Source organism: Mirounga leonina, unplaced genomic scaffold (genome assembly GCF_011800145.1).
Source record: "Mirounga leonina isolate KUSES-001 unplaced genomic scaffold, KU_Mleo_1.0 Mir_151, whole genome shotgun sequence".
NCBI classification, from domain to species: Eukaryota; Metazoa; Chordata; class Mammalia; order Carnivora; family Phocidae; genus Mirounga; species Mirounga leonina.
This window is the reverse complement of record NW_023270377.1, coordinates 76,832,766-76,854,357: the sequence shown is the minus strand read 5'-3', so window position 1 is coordinate 76,854,357 and position 21,592 is coordinate 76,832,766. Positions and strand designations below refer to the sequence as shown.

Here is a 21,592-nt window from a genome sequence, read left to right as displayed (position 1 = left end):
AATGGAGTATGCAATAATTCTAGAGCTGGCTAACTGATATTTACAATTCTTGCTTCCTCCACTGAAATGTCCTGCAAAAATTATCTTCAGATATAAACTAAATTCCTTTAATACCATTAATTGAAATTAATACCGTCAAACACTTATTTGATGGCTCGTTTAGAAACTGTTATTCAACATTTTCCTTCAAATCATGGGAAAACATGTATCATAGCTATGTCTCTCTACTTAGGTAGGTCACCTCAGTCAAGAAACAGGATCCTGATGAAACCAAGGACCCATATACATTTCCTCTAAGGGACACTCACCTTCACACAGCAGGAAAATCATTCAACGGCCACAGCCGGTGCCTTTAACCCCAGCCAGGAGTCTAACAATTAAATACCCAGGATAAAGGGCATCATGTTAACTCACGTGAAACTGGGAGAACCCCCCTAGGTGGATGTCTTAGAGGTGATGAGTCTGTTCATAAACAAAGTGCATTTCACTTCTACCTACATTAGAGAAGCATATTGCTTCGTGCATCCATTTCTCATCCCACCATGTACAATTTAGAGCCAATCCAAACTAGTCAGTGGAGATACTACACTTGGCTTAGCACATAGGCAGTGAAATCAGGCAAGAGATGGTCCTGGTGCATACAAATATACCATATATTACACAAGCACATTTCCCATGTTCATTTCCAGCCTCAAAGCTATTTGTTTACAGGGCAGTGTTTTGTTTACAAAGATGAAATTTTGCAGCAAAGTAATACAGTTAGAATAGCGTTTCAGAGAGTGCCCTTTCTCTCAGAGTTAACTCTACGTGATCTACAATTACGATTATCATTATAACCCACGAATATAAAACTAGTCATGATACAAGAGGCCTCAATTGACTATGTGTTCCTTAGCTAGCTGTGGGTTGGACTCCATTCCAGCAGGCTCTTGACAAATGGTAAATAATAATTGATTTAGAAAGGCAAAATTCACTTTGTATCATAATGTCTCTGGCTCATCACACCTAGCCCTGAGTGAAGCACTAGAAGAGCAGAAGAGAAAGCCTCTTCCTCCTGCACTTGTCCCCAGCCTCCCTAAGGGACACCTGCCATAGCCACTGACCAAGATGGATGCCCACGCAAGAAAACTCAAGGATCTGTCACTGTTTCCCAACACAGTGGGCTCGACTCATGTCCACGTTCTGTACTGAGCAAGCTAGGGGACAGGCCTGGCAGCCTGTGGGGCAGGATTAGTTAAGGACAGTCAAAAGGTCCATCTGCCCCAAAACATCTTACTTAGCTTGCTATGGTGTCTTACACTGCCACCAATGTATAATCTTTAAGAAGTGACCTGGAGAGATAGTGGGCAGCTGCACTGAGTAGGGAGTAAGTATCCTGGTAGAGTTTAGACACAGGAGGGATTAATTTGTCTAAGTAAAAGTCATTATACATTAACAGAGAGCAAAGTTCTTTGGCAAGGGCCACTGTAGGTAACTTTGCCTAGGGTAGACCATGGTGAGGTAATATTTTGGATTTTTTTTTTTTAATATAATGCCCACCCATGTTTCCCTCTTCAGATTAAGGATAATCCAGTTTCATCCCAATCAAGTTCTCTGCAGAATCTTCAACGTAAGGCTGTAAAAACATGGGTGGAAAGTGACAATACCTGTAATCCGGAAATTGCTGTGGGATATGGTGAGAGCGCAGTTGAACCCAAATTCCTCCCGAGCAGAGGGGTCATGGGGGTGCTACCGGTTGTGTGGGCAGCACGCCAGTAGGCTTCAAGGTACTCTCCCAGATGTTCACATGCATCTTCCAGCTGATTTTCATCCAGTATAACATCAAACATTTCCTGCAGATGACAAGAAAAAAATCCATTCTGGGGAGCCTGGGTGGCTCAGTCGTTAAGCGTCTGCCTTCAGCTCAGGTCATGATCCCGGGGTCCTGGGATCGAGCCCCACATCGGGCTCCCTGCTCGGCGGGAAGCCTGCTTCTCCCTCTCCCACTCCCCCTGCTTGTGTTCCCTCTCTTGCTGTGTCTCTCTCTCTGTCAAATAAATAAATAAAATCTTTAAAAAAAAAAAAAAAGAAAAAGGAAAAATCCATTTTACTTATACCTCAGGTTTTAGGCAACGAAACCTAAAATTCCACTTAATGCAGATAATAGCATTTCTAATATCTAGTACCAAATATCACTTTTGAGGGGCTGGACTGGCAGTTTCTAAAATTAAAGTCAAGTGAGGTGCTGCACAGTTAACCAAGTGCAAATTTGGACATTGACACGAAAATGGGAGTGCTCATTCAATGCTTAGATCTTTCATTATTTAGAAGAAAAAGATGAGGTGAGTGTACAAGTATTATATGCAGAATATAGCAAAAACATTCATATTTATCCACAGATTTATCCATAGAGCTCAATTACACTTACTTCAGAATACAAGAGAAGCAAGTTAATAGCATTGAAAGAGGAGTTCTAAAAACGTTTTGGGCAATGACCATATCACTGAAACAAATATTTCATCTTCCAAAGTAACTATGTCGAAGGGAATAACATTTACTAAGATAATTTTCAGAATGCCTGTGAAAATGTTATCTGTCTCATGATAAAATAATAGGGAAAGAAGATTTAGGATTTAATACTAGAAAACCACATTAAGGTGATTTCTGCTACCAAAAGATCATTGTGTGAAACAGTTAAAACAAGGACCAGGAGTATTTAATCGTGGAAGGAAGGGGTGTCATACAGCAAGTGTCTGGTATCCGTGTTTCTGTCAGTAAGGATTCTGTCCAACATCTGGCCTATAATCAGGAAGTGTTTTTCCACCCCAAAGGAGCAAAGTGGCACTTCAGAGTCACTGCAGTGTGGCTGGGAACACAGACAGGATGGACAGTCAGAAAACAGTGGCCCCTCGCAAAGAGAAAAGCCATCCCATAGCTAAGGGAAATCACACTCCCAACTCCAAACAGCTGGATTCAAACCTTCCCTCTCGCACCATCACTGCCACTCCCTACCTCCTTTTAAGCTCATTCTGCCAAGATAAGAACCTGCCACTAATGAATCCAATACAGGGTTACTGCCACCAGCAATGCTACTGTGCCCAGATTGTAGGTTCATGGCAACTGGACAACTATGAGTTGGTGATAGGTTAGCTGACTCACTCTCCTCGGTGTGAGGCTTCCCTCAAGCAGAAGTCACCATGGAAACCACCTCTTTCCCAACATTTACTATTTGAATGTTTTCATCACATTGATCTCTACTGAACATTTTGACCTTAATTTGCAAAGCAGTTTGAAAGTCAGTGAGAAATGCTTAACAGTGAGAAATGTTCAGCAACTAGGCATAGAATAAGGTGACTTCAGTCCAAACTGATTGGTATTTGAGAAGACTCAGCCAATTCATGTAGAAACCTTTCCCGGGCACCTGGGTCAGTCTATTGAGCAACTGGCTCCCGATTTCAGCTCAGGTCATGATCTCAGAGTCGTGAGACTGAGCCCTGCGTTGGGCTCTGCGCTGGGCGTGGAGCCTGCTTAAGATTCTCTCTCTCCCTCTGCCCCTACCCCCTCAGGAAAAAAAAAAAGAAAAAGAAACCTCTCCTCTTATTAGTAGATTTCAGATTTTTTTTTGCATATTTTATTTATTCATAAAATATTTACTCAGTGCCTATTTTGTGCTAGGCATTGTTAAGTATATCATGGCAAAGAATACAGACATTGTCGCTATGCTCAAGAAACTCCCCTCTTCTAGTGGGAGACACAAGTATTAAAATCCTTAATACTCCAAGTCACACTGGGACTTTAATTCAGAACAATTAAAGAGACTGAGCCAGTGAATGTTCAGAGCTGCAGCTTTAAGTTCGGAATTTAGAAGGAAGCCCAGAGACACAGGTGAAAGTCGAACTTAAGAGGGAGGGGAAATTATAAGTAAGTCAAAGAATTCTATCTGTAGAGGGAAGAGAACAGATAAAGAGAAGACTCAATGGGAGAAAGAGACCATGTGGCCCATGAGAGAATGGGAAAAGAGCTGGTTCCTACAGTGTCAGTCAACACATACCCTTACGATAATTCCCCTGTTCCACAAAAGTAACTCAAGGGAAGGGCGCCTGGGTGGCTCAGTGGTTAAGCAGCTGCCTTCGGCTCAGGTCATGATCCCAGGGTCCTGGGATCGAGCCCTGCATCAGGCTCCCTGCTCCGTGGGAAGCCTGCTTCTCCCTCTCCCATGCCCCCGCTTGTGTTCCCTCTCTCGCTGTCTCTCTCTCTCTCTGTCAAATAAATAAATAAAATCTTAAAAAAAAAAAAAGTAACTCAAGGGAATTTCTACCTCTGGCCATCAAAAGCCCCCAGCCCCCGTTAATGTAACCCATCAACAGGTACAGACGTCGGATCTGAGAACTGTCCCTCGTGCTCTGATATGAACTTGCATTCTCTGATAGCACTGCAGCACTAACTTGAGTGGGACGAGAACAGTCCCCTCCTTGCCCCCCCCGAAAGAGTATGCACAGACTCAGAAAGATGACCCAGGAAGAAGGATGACACTGGGCAGCCCAGGAATGAAGGCCCACTCTGTCAGCCACTGCACGCTAAAACTGTTCACAAATTCTAAACTGTATGTGATTTGGAGTCTGTGGTTTATATAATTTCATTTATGTTAACTGTATACTTCACTTACATAGGTCTCATTCTATAATGTGGGTTCTCAACAACGTGTAGTCTCAAAACCTCTTTTTTTTGCTTTCATAAAGTCCCAAGTGAAAGAACCCTCCAAGGACCCCTGGACTGAGGGTCCAGACTATCACAGTCAGGACAACTAAGCCCAGAAAGGGAAAAACCAGGTAGGCAGCCCCCACTAAAGGGTATTATTTGAATAATGTTTATATCCACTTCACTGTTCCACATGTTACACGGTCATTCTGCAGATACAATTAAACATACACTTTATTACAAGTCATTTTAATAAAGTACTCCTCTTTGCCAATGGACAGAATTTGTACCTATCAGCACATGGCTATTTGCTCAAGCCTCAATCATTTCTAGGAAACGATGCTTTTGCACCTGCTAAAAAGACAGCTGTATGATGGAAGATGATTTGAAACTGCTTTTATGCTTTCAAAAGCACAGAGGAAAGCAAATTTCGGCTTCTGAATGAATACTGACATATGCGTCTCATTTTCAACTAAGAAGAATTTCACAGTCTGTGTATCTGTGGCAATTTTTCTTTTCAACTGTTTAGGAAATAACACAGCTGATGAGACCAGAGTGTTAGAATGTGAGTATAAGGGCATACATTTTTAAAAGAAATTATACATGAAATTCAAAGAGAAGCAGCCCCGTGAATTATGCAAATCAGCTTTGCCAATTTTTCAAAAATTTAAAGGTTCAAGTCTAATTAGTTCCTTACTGTGCAATACGTGAGACCTCCAGCATGGGGTTTGGATTCAGACAGCTATCTAATCAGCGGCAGAGGGTGTGGGAAATGGGACAGTCACAGGCAGTAGAGAGGCACCCACTCAATGATAGCATGCCCTTGGTGAATGCCGAAGATAGGGTAACATGAAGCTGTTTGCCAAGCTCTGCCACAGCAAACACCTCTGATATACTGGGACGGGGTATTTTCTTTAGCTGAGGTGGGCAGAAATAGCGTGGCTGCTAAAGTAAATACATCATGAGCAGAGGAGTCAAAACAAACTCTTGGAAAACCAGGCACAGGAGGTGCCTTTTCTGGATAAGCTTGTTGGGCAAAATGAAATATTAAAGCATTATAAATATAAGAACAGTGAAAACTAGGCCTCCAGCTCACCCAGTGGTTCAGAGAACTAGACAAAAGGGACCAGGGAAAGCAAAGACTGATGCTGAATTCAATGGAAAGGAAGAAGATCTGCAATAGCTTTTAAGAAAATTTTAAGTACTTAACGATCTGTCTAGTTGTCCATTCACAGAGCAAAGTTTCCCAGAGAAGGCACCCGAATCAAGGCTGATCCTGATCTGCCTGGGACTGAGTGTTTTGGGGTACTTTGGACTATCAGTGTCCAAATCTGGAAAATTCGGGGGGGGGGGGGAGTGGGACAGTCGGTCACCCTAGTTTTTACAGAAGATAGAGCACTTTTCAGTTCCTACATTGAGAATTGGAGCAGGTTCTGTTTATTTCTTTTACATTCCTTTGGGCGGGGAGATACTGAGACAGAGTGGACAGGTCTTTCTTTATGACTATGAAATCCATCCTTTCTAGCATAGAGGGGAGGGTCTCATGAAACCTAACATATAATTTGTAATATGTTTTATCTAGGATGTTGCTATTGAACATTTCCTAATAAAAAGTTTATAAAACTTAGAAATTAATTTTGCAATTTAATTTTAACTTTTTTTTTAAGTTGGCGCATTACAGAATACTAGCTAGGCATGAGAGTAAATACAGATAAACTCTCCCACGGGATGTGCGTCACTTTATATTTATTTATTGTGCATAGATAAAACCTCAGGTGGGTCATCTTTCCTATTTCTAAGAGGAAAAAAGAAATAATAGGGGTAAGTACACTTTTATTTCTTTGCTCCTAGAATATAGAGATCCTGAATCCACTACCATTTTAAAAAAAAATGGCAGATACAATTCAGTAAAATAAAATGGCTGAATGACAAATATGTAATGCTAATTATAAAATAACCAACCAATGTTTCTTTCATATTGCAAGTGCATTCTTGATATTATTAAAGCTTTTGAAGTCCTGAGTACTTAACTCACTGGTCAGCTAGTGATGGGAAACTGGATGTTAAATTAAAAGAATCTTGAAAGATTTAGGAAGTCTTACAGGGGATACAAGAAAGCCTACCAATATTATGGGCTCTAGCAGTTAGTTCATCTCAGGCAGTTTCCAACTTTAATAAGCTGAACGGGAAAAGACAATCAGAATTCTTGCCACTAATTTCAGGGGCAAAACATAAAAGCAAAGAATATCAATGACTTTGATCCCTTGTAGTTCCTCTCTTAACAATCTGTGACGTTCATCATGAACCCATGCACATTTCCTCACCACACCCCTCCATCCTGTCCATTCCTATTCTTCAAAAATTACAACATCTCCCAGTGTTATTGTCTGTAGAAGAGACACCCAGTGTTTTTGTTAAGTTCAAATTAATCCAATGCTTTAAATCATAGCACTGGTGGGAGTGCTTAGTTGGTGGGGTATCCAAGTTGGGTGGCCAAAATCCCCGCAATAAGAGTAGTCTCCTTTGGATGGAGAGAAACTAGATCCCGTGCAGCCTTGTTTCATGAAGGAAACCTCTCAAATTGATTATTTTCTTTTTCAAAAACACTATTCTGAATTAAACTGTGGACGCCCAGGGGCTCTGTAATAATGAAAGCACCACTGGGGACAGTTACTTTAAATAGATGGGTGGGGGGCGCCTGGGTGGCTCAGTCGTTAAGCGTCTGCCTTCGGCTCAGGTCATGATCCCGGGGTCCTGGGATTGAGCCCCACATCAGGCTCCCTGCTCAGTGGAGAGTCTGCTTCTCCCTCTCCCTCTGCCTGTCTCTCTGCCTACTTGTGCTCTCTCTCTATCTCTCTGTCAAATAAATAAATAAAATCTTAAAAAAAAAAATAGATGGGTGAATCCACACAATTCTAAATAATTTACATAAAATGGCTGGAAAAGGGCAGTGGAAAATTACTACCATGATAGCAATATGGTCAAGGATACCGGGCACTACCATTCACTTCAGAGTTCTTGTGTTTACTAGAATAAGTCTGAGTCTATTCGGCAATGGAAAATAAAGGGTGACAGAAGAGAACTCCAGTGGTTACTGTAATGTTAGAGGTTTGCAAGACTCTGTGAGGAGATGAGTTCCCCTCTTGCAGAGAGAGCGATCAATGTCATTTTATGCTCAAAATGCTCAAAAAAATTACACAGCTCAAAGAGCCACAGGGTCATCTTATAGTAACACAAGCCAGCTTGTAACTAAGTAGGATTAAGGGATTATATTTCCTTTATATATTCAATTGTCTGCCTGTCTGCCTTTTTTTTTTAAGGGTTATTGATTGTGTCATTTTTTATTTTTATTTTTTTAAGATTTTATTTATTTATTTGACAGAGAGAGACACAGCGAGAGAGGGAACACAAGCAGGGGAAGCAGGAGAGGGAGAAGCGGGCTTCCCGCCGAGCAGGGAGCCCGATGTGGGGCTCGATCCCAGGACCCTGGGATCATGACCTGAGCGGAAGGCAGATGCTTAATGACTGAGCCACCCAGGCGCCCCTGCCTGTCTGCTTTTCTCACCATGTATTATGAGGCTCTTATTATCACAGTACTGGGGCGATATGAACTTTGGTCTTCTTAAAATGTACTATTTTTCAATATCTCTGAAAAGGAAAAGGGTACTAATACCCAGTAGAAGCAAAATGAAATCTCACAATACAATGTAGAGACGGATATTCCAATTAAAAATTCAGGCTGGTCATATTAAAAAAAAAAAAAAAAAAGTGGGTCCTAGTCTCATTGGCTCCTTTTCTGTCTGCATCCCACCCTTTTTTTTTTCTGTGAATCCAGAGCAGGCAATGAAGCAAAGTCTTCCCTCTTCCAGAATACAACTGTCTGTGGCAGATTAAATATGGCCACAAATTCTTTGACACTCTGTCCCCTGAGATGGAGGGTTTAATGTCCTCTCTCCTTGAATCCGGGCAGCTCCTGTGACTCCTTTGCTAGCAGAACGCTGTACCATTATCTAAGGCCATTATCTAAGCTTAAGAGATTGGACTTCTTGGCTCTTGGAGCCCTGGGAGCTGCCCTGTAAGAAGCCTGTATCGCTGTCGGAGAGATGCCATGGAAAGGCCCTGAGACCACGTGGAGAGAAAGAGGAGCTGGCTAAGCCCAGCCTTCTAGGCATCCCTGCTCAGGGACCATGTCAGCCACCAGCTGAATACCACCAAGTGCTCATGTTGGAAGTCACTAAGTTTGAGGGAACTTTACTGCACAGTCACAGATAACCAAAACCTTGTCCTAGAACAAGGGTGGCAACTTTGGTCGGCTGGCTACATGGGGGCTGCTTCTATAAACAAAGTCTGACCAGAACACTCCCATTCATTTACGTATTACGAGTAGCTGCTTTCCTGCTACCAAAGCGGAGTTGGGTAGTCTTGTGAAGACCATATGGCCCAAAAACCTAAAATATATACTTTCTGGCCCTTACTGAAAAAGTCTGCAGACTCCTATCTTAAAAGAAGCTTTACCTATGAAACCCATGCTTCTCTTTCCAGAATATATAGTAACCAGTTTGCTGCCATTCACTATCTTATGCTGACTTTGGCCAAGGTTTATGTACTTTGGAAAGCCAGTTCACCTCTCTTGGTCTCAGTTCCCTCATTTGAAAAATGAGCTGGTTGGACTGGATCAGTCCTTCCCCAGAAGTGTTCCATGAAACACTAAATCCACAGGATGCTCTGTGAAAAATGGTTCTGTAGGCAAATTTATGGGAACCACCGTATACTATCCTGATGGAGGTATAAAATACTCATTAGCATATGAAGTTTTCTGCAGTAGAAAAACCAGTGTAGCTTTGTTTACATAGTGTTTTCTCAAACATTGTTGGTATCAGAGCTCTTTCCCCATAGCACCTGCTGACATCACATGAAGCCCATATTGGGAAGAACACTCCAGGAAACACTACACTGGGTGCTCTTCAAGGTTCCTTTTTGCTTTGACAATCCCTGGGTGTAGGATTCATTTTTCTGGCTACAGAGAGCCAGTTTTTTTTCAGTACTCTTTTAGATCTCCCTTTCTAAAGACTGATGCCTTTAATTTCTTAGCAATGTGTGACTCTGCCAGTATAATTTGCTGACTTTTCAGATTGGAGATGCAGTGGCCAATTAAGCAAGTTGTAAATTCTCCTAGAGGAACTAAAATGACACAGTGATCACCAGTCTTTCAGTGACAATTATAATTATGGGTCTTAAAGTAAAGCAGGAACAAATGCAGGCACATTTTTAGATTACTACTAGTTTTATAATCCAAAGATTTTTTTCACATGTGCCAACACAGAGTGTAAAATTCCTTCTTAGCATTACAAACGCTATTCAAAGAAGATCAAATGAACATGTTTAATAATGCAAGCAGTGTTTAGAAAATATTAAATACAAAGTAACCTTACTTATCCAGACTGCTTGTTTAATATTTCAAGTTATCTGATCAATTACATAAAACAGGAATTTGCTGCTGAGATATAATAGAGCAAGGCTGTCTTGCCAGTGCATGAGGCTGTTTTGAGATTCCTGACATATGGATAAATCCTAAGATATCTCACAGTATTATCTGCATTTAAGTATGCACATGTATTTTCTTGGTGCCAGCTATTTCAAAGGTAACACATTACATTATATACACAGCTCAATTGTCAACCCTCTCACAGCAGCTAAAATAAAACAATTTTAATAGGACACAAGTATATTCTCTAATGATTATTAGGGAAAAAATGTAAATAAACTCATTCTTATAAACAGATCAAAGAAACAAGTTTAATTCACCTAAAATGTATCTCAAGAAATCACTTATTAAGACCTCTTATAAGGGCGCCTGGGTGGCTCAGTCGTTAAGCATCTGCTTTTGGCTCAGGTCACGATCCCGGGGTCCTGGGATCGAGCCCCACATCAGGCTCCCTGCTCGGTGGGAAGCCTGCTTCTCCCTTTCCCACTCCCCCTGATTGTGTTCCCTCTCTTGCTGTCAAAAAATAAATAAATAAAATCTTTAAAAAAAAAAAAAAAAGACTTCTTATAATGTTATTCACCAAAACGTGTGTCTATATTAACCTAAACTAGTGGTTCTCAACCAGGAGTGATTTTTTTCCCTAAGGGACATTTGGCAATGTCTGGAGACATTTTTGGTTGTCCCAATTTGGAAGCTGGTACTGGCCAGGGATGCTGCTAAACATCCTACAGTGCATAGGACAGGTTCCCATAACAAAGAATTATCCAACCTAAAATGTCAATAGTGCTGAGGTGGAGAAACCCTGATCTAAACCACTCTCTTCATCTATAAGAGATTTACAAAGTAATATCTGTAAGGATATTCATGATCTACCAAATTGTTTGCTAAGAGTTGACTTAGCCAACTGTAATCTCTTTCTGAAAAACTGAAGAATAATTGACATTTGATATTGTATCAGTTTCAGGGGCAGGACATACTGATTTGACAATTATATACATTGCAGAATGCTCACCACAAGCAGAGTTACCATCTGTCACCATATAAAGTTTTTACAAATTATTGACTATATTGCTTAGGCTGTACTTTTTATCATGACTTATTTATTTATAACTGGAAGTTTGTACCTCTTAACCTCCTTCACCTATTTCATCTGCCCCCCTCACCTACCTCCCCTCTGGCAACTACCAGTTTGTTCTCTGTGTTTGAGTCTGTTTCAGTTGTTTGTCTGTAGCCAACTGTAATCTTATTAGACTATGCAGTCCTCGAAGGCAGGAACATGCCTTTGAAACCCCAACACCTAGCGAGGTAACAGGCCTAACACTTTTTTTTTTTTTAAGATTTTATTTCTTTATTTGAGTGAGTGAGAGAGTGTGCGCATATGCACATGTGCATGTGCTCGCATGAGCGGGGGTGGGGGGGGCGCAGAGAGAGAGGGAGAAGCAGACTCCCTGCTGAGCAGGGAACCCAATGTGGGACTCTGATCCCAGGATCCTGAGATCATGACCAGAGCCGAAGGCAGCCGCTTAACCAACTGAGCCACCCAAGCACCCCAGGCCTAACACTTAAATAATGTTTGCTGAATGTATTTTAGTTCTTGTAGGTGAGCCGCAGAAAATTAAGATGACCAAATATTTTGAGTTTGTCTGATTTAACCATACAGTGGCATGGATACCATGTCCTCAGCCGTGCCCACGGATCGTTCCATAGAAGTATCTGATATTAATGACATTTTGAAACAATGAAGCTATCACTTAACTTGATATATTTTCTGTTTATTTTTATACTCTCCTCTTCCTTGGGCTCCACAGATGTTGGTTTTACCAACATCTCTACACCGATCACTTCCAAAATCTAGACAGAATCAATCTTACAGTTGAGAAGGGTCTTAGATACCATAGCCTTCAGCCTTCACCAGAGGAGATTCCTCTCACAACTCTGACATTTGTTCCTAGAGCCCACTCTGTGAATGGAGAGCCTCCAAATGAATGCAGTGAGAGACTAGGAGCTCACCACTTAGAAAGCCATCCCATTCTTTTCGGCATTTGCATTTGCGTAGACTTGTGAAATGCCTTGCTCCTGGTGGGTGAGTCTGCTCACTCTGTCCAATGAAATTAGACAGGCCTAACTACTCTCCAGTCCACCCAGATCTGCTCCCAAAACTCCCGCAGATCTTGTGGCCACCTCAGGGACCTCACAGAACTAGGCCACCTGCACAGTGTAGATCCTTCTACATCTGTGAAGACAAACATGGCCAACGAATTTCGAGATAATAATCTGTATTTTCTCCCTTTTGTATTTTCCCCCTTTCTTTTCTACCACTCATGCAGGTGACAGGGTCTGGGCTTCCTTGTCTGGCATGGGGATGGGCGTGGGGGGGGTTGATGGGTGCTGTGGCAGGAAATTGCCAGCTCTCCATTTCCCTTCCTGGGTTTTGTTTCCCAAAAGCCTAAATTGGTTGAAGAGATTTTGCTAGCTGACTCAGGAAACAAAGGAAGGTGGGGATGCTTTTAGACATAACAAAAGCAAACAGGAAGTTCCCTTAATAGCAACAAGAGGGGAAAAGAGGGAGACACCTCCTCTCCCTCAGACACAGAAGAGAAAGGAACTCCCTTGCCAATGTCCAGAGAGCAGGAACTTCCATGTCTCCTGCCTTACCAAGATTCTCTGTTCCAGATGAGGTCCGATGCAGCAGAACATCCATCCTGAAGAACCACATGGACGTGGCCAATGGTTGCCTGAACTGGAACTCTCCCCCTCAACTCCCTCAATTTCCTTACCAACTCCCCTTTACCACTTGAGGTCTTTGTTCTGTCTTGGAGATTTCTCTTGCACAGCAAAGGTGGGGGCCAGAGCCTCACCTGCACGACACAGCTGTGTAGAGGTGGAGGGGCACAGTGAACGGAGGTTTGTTGGAGGCAGACAGTCCTAGGGTTGAGTCTGGGGGCTCATTTACTAATTGTTACCTCCAACAAGTTTCCTAATCGGGGACTTAGCTTTCCCTTCTAGAGAGTAAGGATAATGTTATCTACTAGGGTGGTCAAAGAGGCCTATCCTCAGATTTACTGGAAAACCTGCTGTGATGAGTGTAGTCAGCAGATAGCCTGGGGCGGGGGTTGGGGGGACTGTGGCACCTTCTGGAACAACCACAGCATTGGTCCAAGCCAATGCCATGCTCTCCACAGGCCGCGGCTCCTAGCCAGTGCCTGAGCACAGCACGGAGACTAGAGCCTGAACAGCTCTGCCCAACGTGTGACAAACATGCAAGAAAGCTGCATTTCAGTCTGAGGCTCCTCCAATCCATTTCTCCTTCCTTCCTCCTTTCCTTTCATGAGATCAGTCTGGTCTGGTCGGAAGGTTCTCCCAGCCTGTTCTGTCCTCTTTCTTGTTTAGTCTTTCAAACGCATTTTCTCCAATAGCTTCATACTTCTAATTCCATTTAGGTGTCTGCTTCCCAGGAGACCCAAACTGACACTCTCTTTACAAGACTGTTCTAAAAATTGGAAACAATAGCACAGCCTAGTGTTTGGTGGCTGCTCAGTAAAGGTTAACTTCCTTCAGCAGGTAAGGATTACAGAGTCAGGGGCTAGGTAATACATTTTTGTATTTACACGAAGGGCTTGAATTATACATTCCATTTTGTAAGTGGACTTCGTTCATAGGCAGTGTGAAGTTAGACTTCTTAACATAGCACTCCAGACACCAACCTATCCAAATTATCTGCGGGCAGGTATCCAGTTGTGTATACAGGTAGGTGGGACTGAGAGGACAGGCAACTGGCTTTGGAGCCAGATAGATTTAATCTAATCCTAATTTGCTGGGTGACCTTAGGAAAATCATTTAACCTCTCTCCCTTCAGTAGCCTCATCTACAAAATGGGGATAATACTGCCTACCTTACTAGGTAACAGTGAAGATTAGAGATAATCCATGTAAAGCATCTAGCATTGTGTCTGGCCTGTCTAATAAGCATCCGATAAAAGGATGCATCATACTCTTATTGTCTTTCATTCATCCTTTCATTCATTCACTTATTCAATAAATATTTACTGTGGGCCTACCATAATAAAGGGCTGAGATATAACAGTGAACTAGAACAGGAACAGATCTTATAGAGCTTGACAGCTTAGGCACGGCAGAATGCAAAGTATATCCGATATTTATAACAGAAACACCTAGATGGTGCTTATTATGTGCTAGACCCTGTGCTAAGAGCTTTACCACATAGTCACTCATTGAATCTTTACACCAACCCAGTGAGGGAGGTACTTGCTCAAGATTACAAAACCAGTGTGGATGTGAACACAATCTGGCTCCAGAGTCCATACTTTTAACAGCCATGCTGTATTGTCTCTCTAAACATCCGAATTAGATTTTATGCTTCCACAGAACATAAATGATCCTTATACAAGTATATATTTAAAAGTCTAGTAAATCAAATCAATGGGAAAGACAGTTATTTTCTTTAGAGAAACACAGGCACAGAAGGAGTAACTCAGCTGAGCAACAGACACTGATCAGCTACTGGTGGCCCCCGGGGGCGCGGGGGGCAGTCACCTCCCCACACCCACCAAAATCCCTGCCATTGTCTTGGCTTCCAACTCAGCAGCTGTTTTCTGGCAATGGCACCAGGAAAAACATTGCTATAATTTGATTTTTCATCTTACTTAACCCTGACCTCTTCATCTGCTATTACCGCAGGGCTCTTCTAGTTCCCATAAATTCTCAGCCTTCAAGGTCATATCTTTTCTGCCTACTGGAACTTTCTGGCAGAAAAATTAAAGGAAAGTCAAATCAGGATGTTTTATTTGTATTTTTATTTTTCATAAACGTGTCCCCATGACTGGATTAAGCAGTCTGCTGAGTGTTTGTGAGGTCAAGGTAGCAGGTGAAGACATGGGACACAGGACACTAGGTTCATTTCTTCTTACATGGCAGACACCACCCAGTTCTGGATGGCTGAGTGTAGCCAACATGACAACAGCACTTTGTTTGAAAAACCCTGTATGTTTATGATAACATATCATCACCCTCATTCTAGAACAAAAATGACCATGGTAATAGGAAAACAAAAAACACAAAACACACCACCCACTCCTGTCTTGGCAAGAATGACTAAGACAAAAAATGATGGTACTTACTGGGGGACATTGTGCAAGTTTGTCAGCTGCTACCAGTTGAACATTTAAGTGTTTGCTTTGGGACTTTCCTCTAGATTTAATCAACCGCTGTAAAACCTGATAGAAGAAGACATGACTCAATGAGTTAAAAGAAAAATGAATAAACCAAGACCTTTTTAATAGTCTGGTTAGCCCTGAGTATTAATAAAGAGGAAATACAATATGAAAAATCATATATGTAAACTCTGTAATGACATCACCCACTTACACTGGCTCTCACTTATCATGGCTTTGATACGTGCATCCTATTCTCTCTCCATGTGGGTCCTAGTGGGATCTCAAGTTCCCGCCCTAGATTTTACCCAGAAATTTCAAAGAGAGCCCTGCAAAAGAGGAGGGACTGCTCTGTACCAGGTCATTTATGTCCAAATTCAGTTAAGTAATATTTTAGTTCACTATCTCAGTATCAGATAAGTATCAGTCTTTTATGTATCTGGTCCTTTTGATCATTGATAATTATTGAGGTGTTCCAGTTTACATTCATAAGATTTCATGATAGAAATCTAGGCAAAACATTTGCACTGCCATATTGCTGCATATAAACCAGTGAATATCTGTGTCATTTGGGCACTGCTGTAACTGCATTTGCCATATACTCCCTCTCCCTTCCCTTTTTTTTTAGCTGAAACAGGGCCCTCACCCCCAAAATGGTACTAGTCAGTGAGGCTCTATGACACCTCAGTGTGTATGTCCATAGGAGCCCCTGTTCCTACACTTAAGCAGGAGAAAGAGGTTGGGATCTATTCTGCTGCAATGAAGGGTGCTTGGATCCCCTTCAGTTTCTGGGCCAAAGAGACCGCCAGGTGGTCAAGGCAAGTTCAGTCCATTCTAATGGTTCCCCAAAGGTCCTGGTTTGGTCAGGATTCCCAAGTCCATCCTGTGCAGAACCAGTGCCTGCAGAGATGGAAGGCTGAGGGGTTGGGGAAGGACACAGCTTCTTTAGACATTCTCCCTCTGCGAGAGGCAACTACTGCTCTGGCTGGAAATTGAATTGGCGTTTTAGTGCTAAAAGGCACTCTTGGAGGCATTAAAAATAAACTAATTGTTAAGGTAGTACCTCCCTAGGATATCTATTTCACATTAACTTTTTAGAATGTCATCACTTCTTAAAAATGAAAGAACAGCCAAATCAAAAGAGACCAATTTGAGGCTGTCTCACTTTTATTTTTATCTACCTTTGTGGCATAGAGACACATGGCAGATATTCCATTGTGTTTAATCACAGAAGACCTACTCCTTGAAGAACCCAACCTGAGCACATATATAAACGTCTATAACTTTTCCATAAGAGATTTTATGCAGTGATGTTTGACTTTATATATGATCAATGTATATAGTTTTCTTGAACTATGTACTCTCTCAACCAGGGAGAGAATATAGGTGCTACAAGAATCAATATTACCCAAGAAATTTACTAAGATAGAACCTAAAGTCTCTGAAAAGCCATACTTACTTTTTCTCACCTTTCTTAATTTTTTGTTTCTATTACATTCTTGCATAACTGCCTGGCTGGGGAACCACAATAGAGAGTGACCTTCTTTAAAACAATGGCTATTCTTTATTTGCTCTCTTAGAATTTCTAGAACCTGTACAGACTGTGGGAATTAAAACTGCCCATTAAAAAGGGTCTCAATAAGATATTCTCCTGACCCACTAACAAAAAAGCACAGAGCGGGTGCCTGTTGGTTAAGCGACTGCCTTCAGCTCAGGTCATGATCCTGGAGTCCCAGGATCGAGTCCCGCATCAGGCTCCCCGCTCAGCAGGGAGTCTGCTTCTCCCTCTGACCCTCCCCGCTCTCATGCTGTCTCTCTGTCTCATTCTTTAAAAAAAAAAAAAAAAAAAGCACAGAGCAAAGAATATTTCAAAGGAAATGAGCTTCTGATCCTTAAGGGACAAATGAGCTAATTACCTTTGGAGATGAGACCTTTACATGAACAATAATTGGTGCTAAAGAAGTCTTTATAAGTTGTGCTGGGTGATTGATTGTGTCTGCATCAAGAACAACCAGTTGCAAAGATCTTGCCAACTCAAAGATTCTTTCAATTTCACTTTGTACTTCCGCTAAAAGGAGAAATAATAAATAACAGGACATAGTTATTTTTACTAATTAGTTCTTAAATTTAAAAACATAGTACCCCTTTCTGATGTTTGTCTATATTGCAAAACAGAACATTTTGAATTTCATACTTCTTTTAACTTAAGATCTTTTCTAAAGAGATGGGTTGAGTTCTGGTTGGTTTTCACCAAACCAAATATTTGGTGAAAAAAACTGAGATGGTTCTCTTAACTCACTTCTTACACTTGTCCTGAAATTTAGCTATTTATATAGCTATGTTGTTTACGATTGTTGCTTTGTTCTAAAGAACTTTTACTTTAGCTATGAAAGCTGAAACCCCATTTAGGAAAGAACTGAACTACATGTGTAGAGCAACATCACATGGAAAGCAAATTACACTGAAATATTTCAACCAATCAACAATGTATATATTAATATTGTGGAAATATGTTTTTTAAAAACCCCCCACAATTCATCTGTTTTGACTGATATGCATATTTTTTATCCAGGGTTAAATGTCTGGGTCTACTCTTACAACTAACATATTGCTATGTCTTAATTCAAGTATTAGGGCCAGTACACTTGTTCTAAGGCATAATCTTCAGTATTAAAAAAAAAAAAAGAACTAAGGCAATTATATTATAAATGCTGAAATGCCTTGAGAACGAAATCTATTCGATTGGCTTTAATAGCCAAGTGACCTGAATCTCTGCATGAATCTGGTCAAATAAAAAAATCTAGTTATTCTCCATGTCTGAAGCAATCCAGCTATTTTTAAAACAAAGCAGATTATCTATAAAAACATAATCTGGTTTTCTAAAACATAAAAAGCTTTTTCATATATATTTTATAAATCATCTGATATATTGATTGGGTCATGTTCAAAGTCTGAATCAGACTACTTAATTTTCAGAGAGATGATCTTGTTTTACTTTTTACTTATTTTTATTTTTGGCCTATGCATTATAGGGCGTGACCTAGCAATGTTGTAATCGCGTTTAAATTACACAGAGTAGACAAAGTTGCCTAATGTAAATTACTTCAAAGATGGCCTAGGAAAGAGGTGATGTTGCTTTAAATATACTCTTTGAAAAGGGTTTCTACCAAAATGCCATGATCTGTTTTGCTTATCCAGTATATATTCAATTTCACGTCACCCACCAAAAAGTCCTCCCTTCCATAGCCAGACATACTGACAGGGTGTGCAGGAGCATGAATGCTCAAGACTATCTTGTAACTCTTATTTTCTTGGGCTTTGCATAATAGCCTAAAATTCTTCCCACAAAATCACTGATGTTTAATGCATGATTTGTATTAGAAATAGGAATTTCAAGAGTGAACATAGCTATCATTTTTCATATGATCCAATCCCAGTGGTCTGAAAGATTTTATATTGCTTTGAAAGATGACTAGCTCCCAAGACATTTACGTAAAGAATTTGGACAATTAGGCTCATTTGCAAAATTCTTCTGAAGTCACAAAGTGCACTTGTTAGTAATAATAACACACCTGTCCCTTTTTTCTAGCATGTCAAAAACAGTTAAAAAAATATTCTTCTTATAAGTTCAGAAAATAAAGTGTGTTTGTATTGTAGTAGATTTCAGCCTCTGGCTGTTGCCGAACGTTCTCCATTTGTTGTTGTCATTAAATTGCCACTGGTTTAACTCCTGTCCAGGGCTGTTGCAGAACAAGTCTGCACTGCTTTAAATTTCAAATCTGAATACAATGTTTCCCGAAGTAGCAAAAAGGTAGTGAGGTAAACTGGACTGCTCCAGTACAAAGAACCCTTGAGGCACACTGTGTAAATAACACAGAAATACCTAGCCTTATTTATTCTGCATCAGCAATGAGGTAAATGTGTTTTTTGACCTGTGCAGAGGGCAAGCACATCCAAGACTTAGACAACACAGAACTCTTAGGCAATGCGCACTCTGGCAGGAGGGGAGAGGTGCTCGGGCAAGAAAGCCAGAAGGCTGCAGAGGCCACATTATATACTAGAGTGGGTCCATATTTGCATAGTATGTATTTGGAATTCAATATATAAACTGTATGTCTGAGAAAGAGAATGGCATATATATCTACATAGCTCATTTTCTTAAAGAAAAACTTCAAGCTAATCCAGCAATCTTGACTTCCCATGCTGATTCTCGGTTCCAGTGGAAGGTTCCAATGGAAGTTTCATCATGATCTTATTCCAGACAAATGGGGCCCTGAAAAGTCATGGATTACGATGCTGGAAGAACCTCCATGAACACTTCTATAACTTGACCATGACCGATCTAGACCCACCTCTCTCCAGCATCTCTGTCATCTGTGATCTTTCTTATATCCAAATGCTTAAACTACTCCCTTGGGTTCAGAGCAACATTTCCCAAAGTGAGTACCCTGGGACACTAATCCCTTAAGATATCCTAAGAGGAAAAAGAGACTTTTTTGCAAAATATTGCAGGCTCTAATAGTTTCTTCTGGAATTTCAAACATGCATTGCCCTTTGTATCTTAATGGCTCTCGGAAGTCTTGCAGTAAAGACTGCCAACTGTTTAATCCAAATCTCCAAATTTGACTATGGAAAACATTTTGGATGTAACAACTATTAGTATCCTTTAGAATTCACATTTCATAGAATCTACTCTGGAGGTTTCTTTAGCAAGGTATACTTAGAGCTCTAACACACTGACCTCAACCTACTTTTCCAGTCTCTTTCCCTGTTGCTTTCAAACCATGCCACCCACTCCCCTTTTCTAAGCTTTCTCTGAACAAACTACTTGTTTATCAACCACACAAATGCTGATGCCTTTGCACATTTTTGTCTGCCTTGAAGAACCAGCTCAAATATAACTTCCTCGAAGTCTTCTCTGATACCTCTTACTCCCTACCCTTCTTTCCTTATACCCCTAGCTCTTGGCTCATAATTCCATTATCAGACAGCATTTTAACCATCTGCCCCTTCTTTCCAGTGGCTTATGGGTAAGATATTTTTCTTAGTTATGTTTGTACTTCCTAGGTCTGGCATAATGTGTGGCGGCACATAACAATAAACATGTGATGGCGGAATGTACAAATGCGCAGTAACAAGCCAGCAAATGGACATAAGTGGCTCACGTAGTGGTTATTATAATAGATTGCCATTAAATTATTTCTAATGGTTGTAGGTATATGAATTTGCAAAGCAAAGGGAAAAACTAGTGAACTGACATTCACCTTGTTTTGTTTTCAATATTTATACTAACTCCACTCCACTGACTGAAACAGGTGACTGGATTATACAGGATGACTTCAAAGAATATCCATGAGACCCTTGGCTGGGGTAGACATAGAGTCAGGCAACCCTGCGTATACATTTAAGTGTTTTTTAACCTCTCATTATACATCAGAGGAAGGAGTAATCAAAAGTCAAAGGCACTTTGTGGAGTGAAAAGGAGAGTGGAAGACAGGAGAATAGACAATGGATGCTTATTTAAGAAATCTTCAATCTAATTTGGAATCTTTGTCTCCCACAGCATTTAACTTTAGTCAGTCCCCTACTCTGATTCATCATCATCAACCCTTCCATTGTTACTTCCTTAAGGTCAAAATACTGTGTCTTTAAGAGTGTTTCACTCATGTCAGCTGTGACTCAGGTATGACAGACATCATTAACAGATGTGAAAGATCTAAATACTGAACTAAGGAAAGAACCACTGATGTCAGGGATCTTGCCCTCACAAGGACTGACAACTATTCCACTGGTATGTTTAACATTCTTTCATAAACCATCCAACAAACATTTATTGAACAATTACCATGTGCCAATCCCATGCCAGGAATACAGAGATGATACTTCATAGCCTCTTTCTAATCTGTACAATTCTTGGCTCAGGGTCAAGGTTCAGCCTCCAACAAATTCTTGCATAGGATGTTTGGGCGTGCAAGCTATCTTGGAATTTTTTTGTTTTCTATCATCATCTCTTGAGATGAATGTCATTTTTCCCCAGCAGCATGGACTTGTTTCTGTGGATGGTGATTCCATCTCCCACAGCCCTGTTCATCCATGGCTTTATGTAGCTAACCACATATTGAGTAAGGGGCAGGTGGGGCTAGGTAGGGAGAGATAGGTAGGGGGCTACGTGACTAGGCTCACAGAGGGGGCTACGTGTTCGGGCTCACAGCAATCCCAGATGGGGAAAATGCTGAGGCGAATAAAACCAGAGATGAGGG

General features: G+C 41.0%; 1 protein-coding gene across 1 annotated transcript in view; it reads right to left on the bottom strand.

Annotated features, from left to right (window-relative positions):
- Positions 1-21,592, bottom strand: part of CACNB4 (calcium voltage-gated channel auxiliary subunit beta 4) — a 244,651-nt gene that overhangs the window by 5,076 nt on the left and 217,983 nt on the right. The window contains exons 11-13 of the mRNA XM_035008031.1: positions 17,249-17,400; positions 15,300-15,395; positions 1,647-1,832 (exon numbers count right to left, since the gene is read on the bottom strand). Coding sequence (XP_034863922.1) covers positions 1,647-1,832; positions 15,300-15,395; positions 17,249-17,400 — 434 coding nt within the window. The remainder of the gene's footprint in view (positions 1-1,646; positions 1,833-15,299; positions 15,396-17,248; positions 17,401-21,592) is intronic.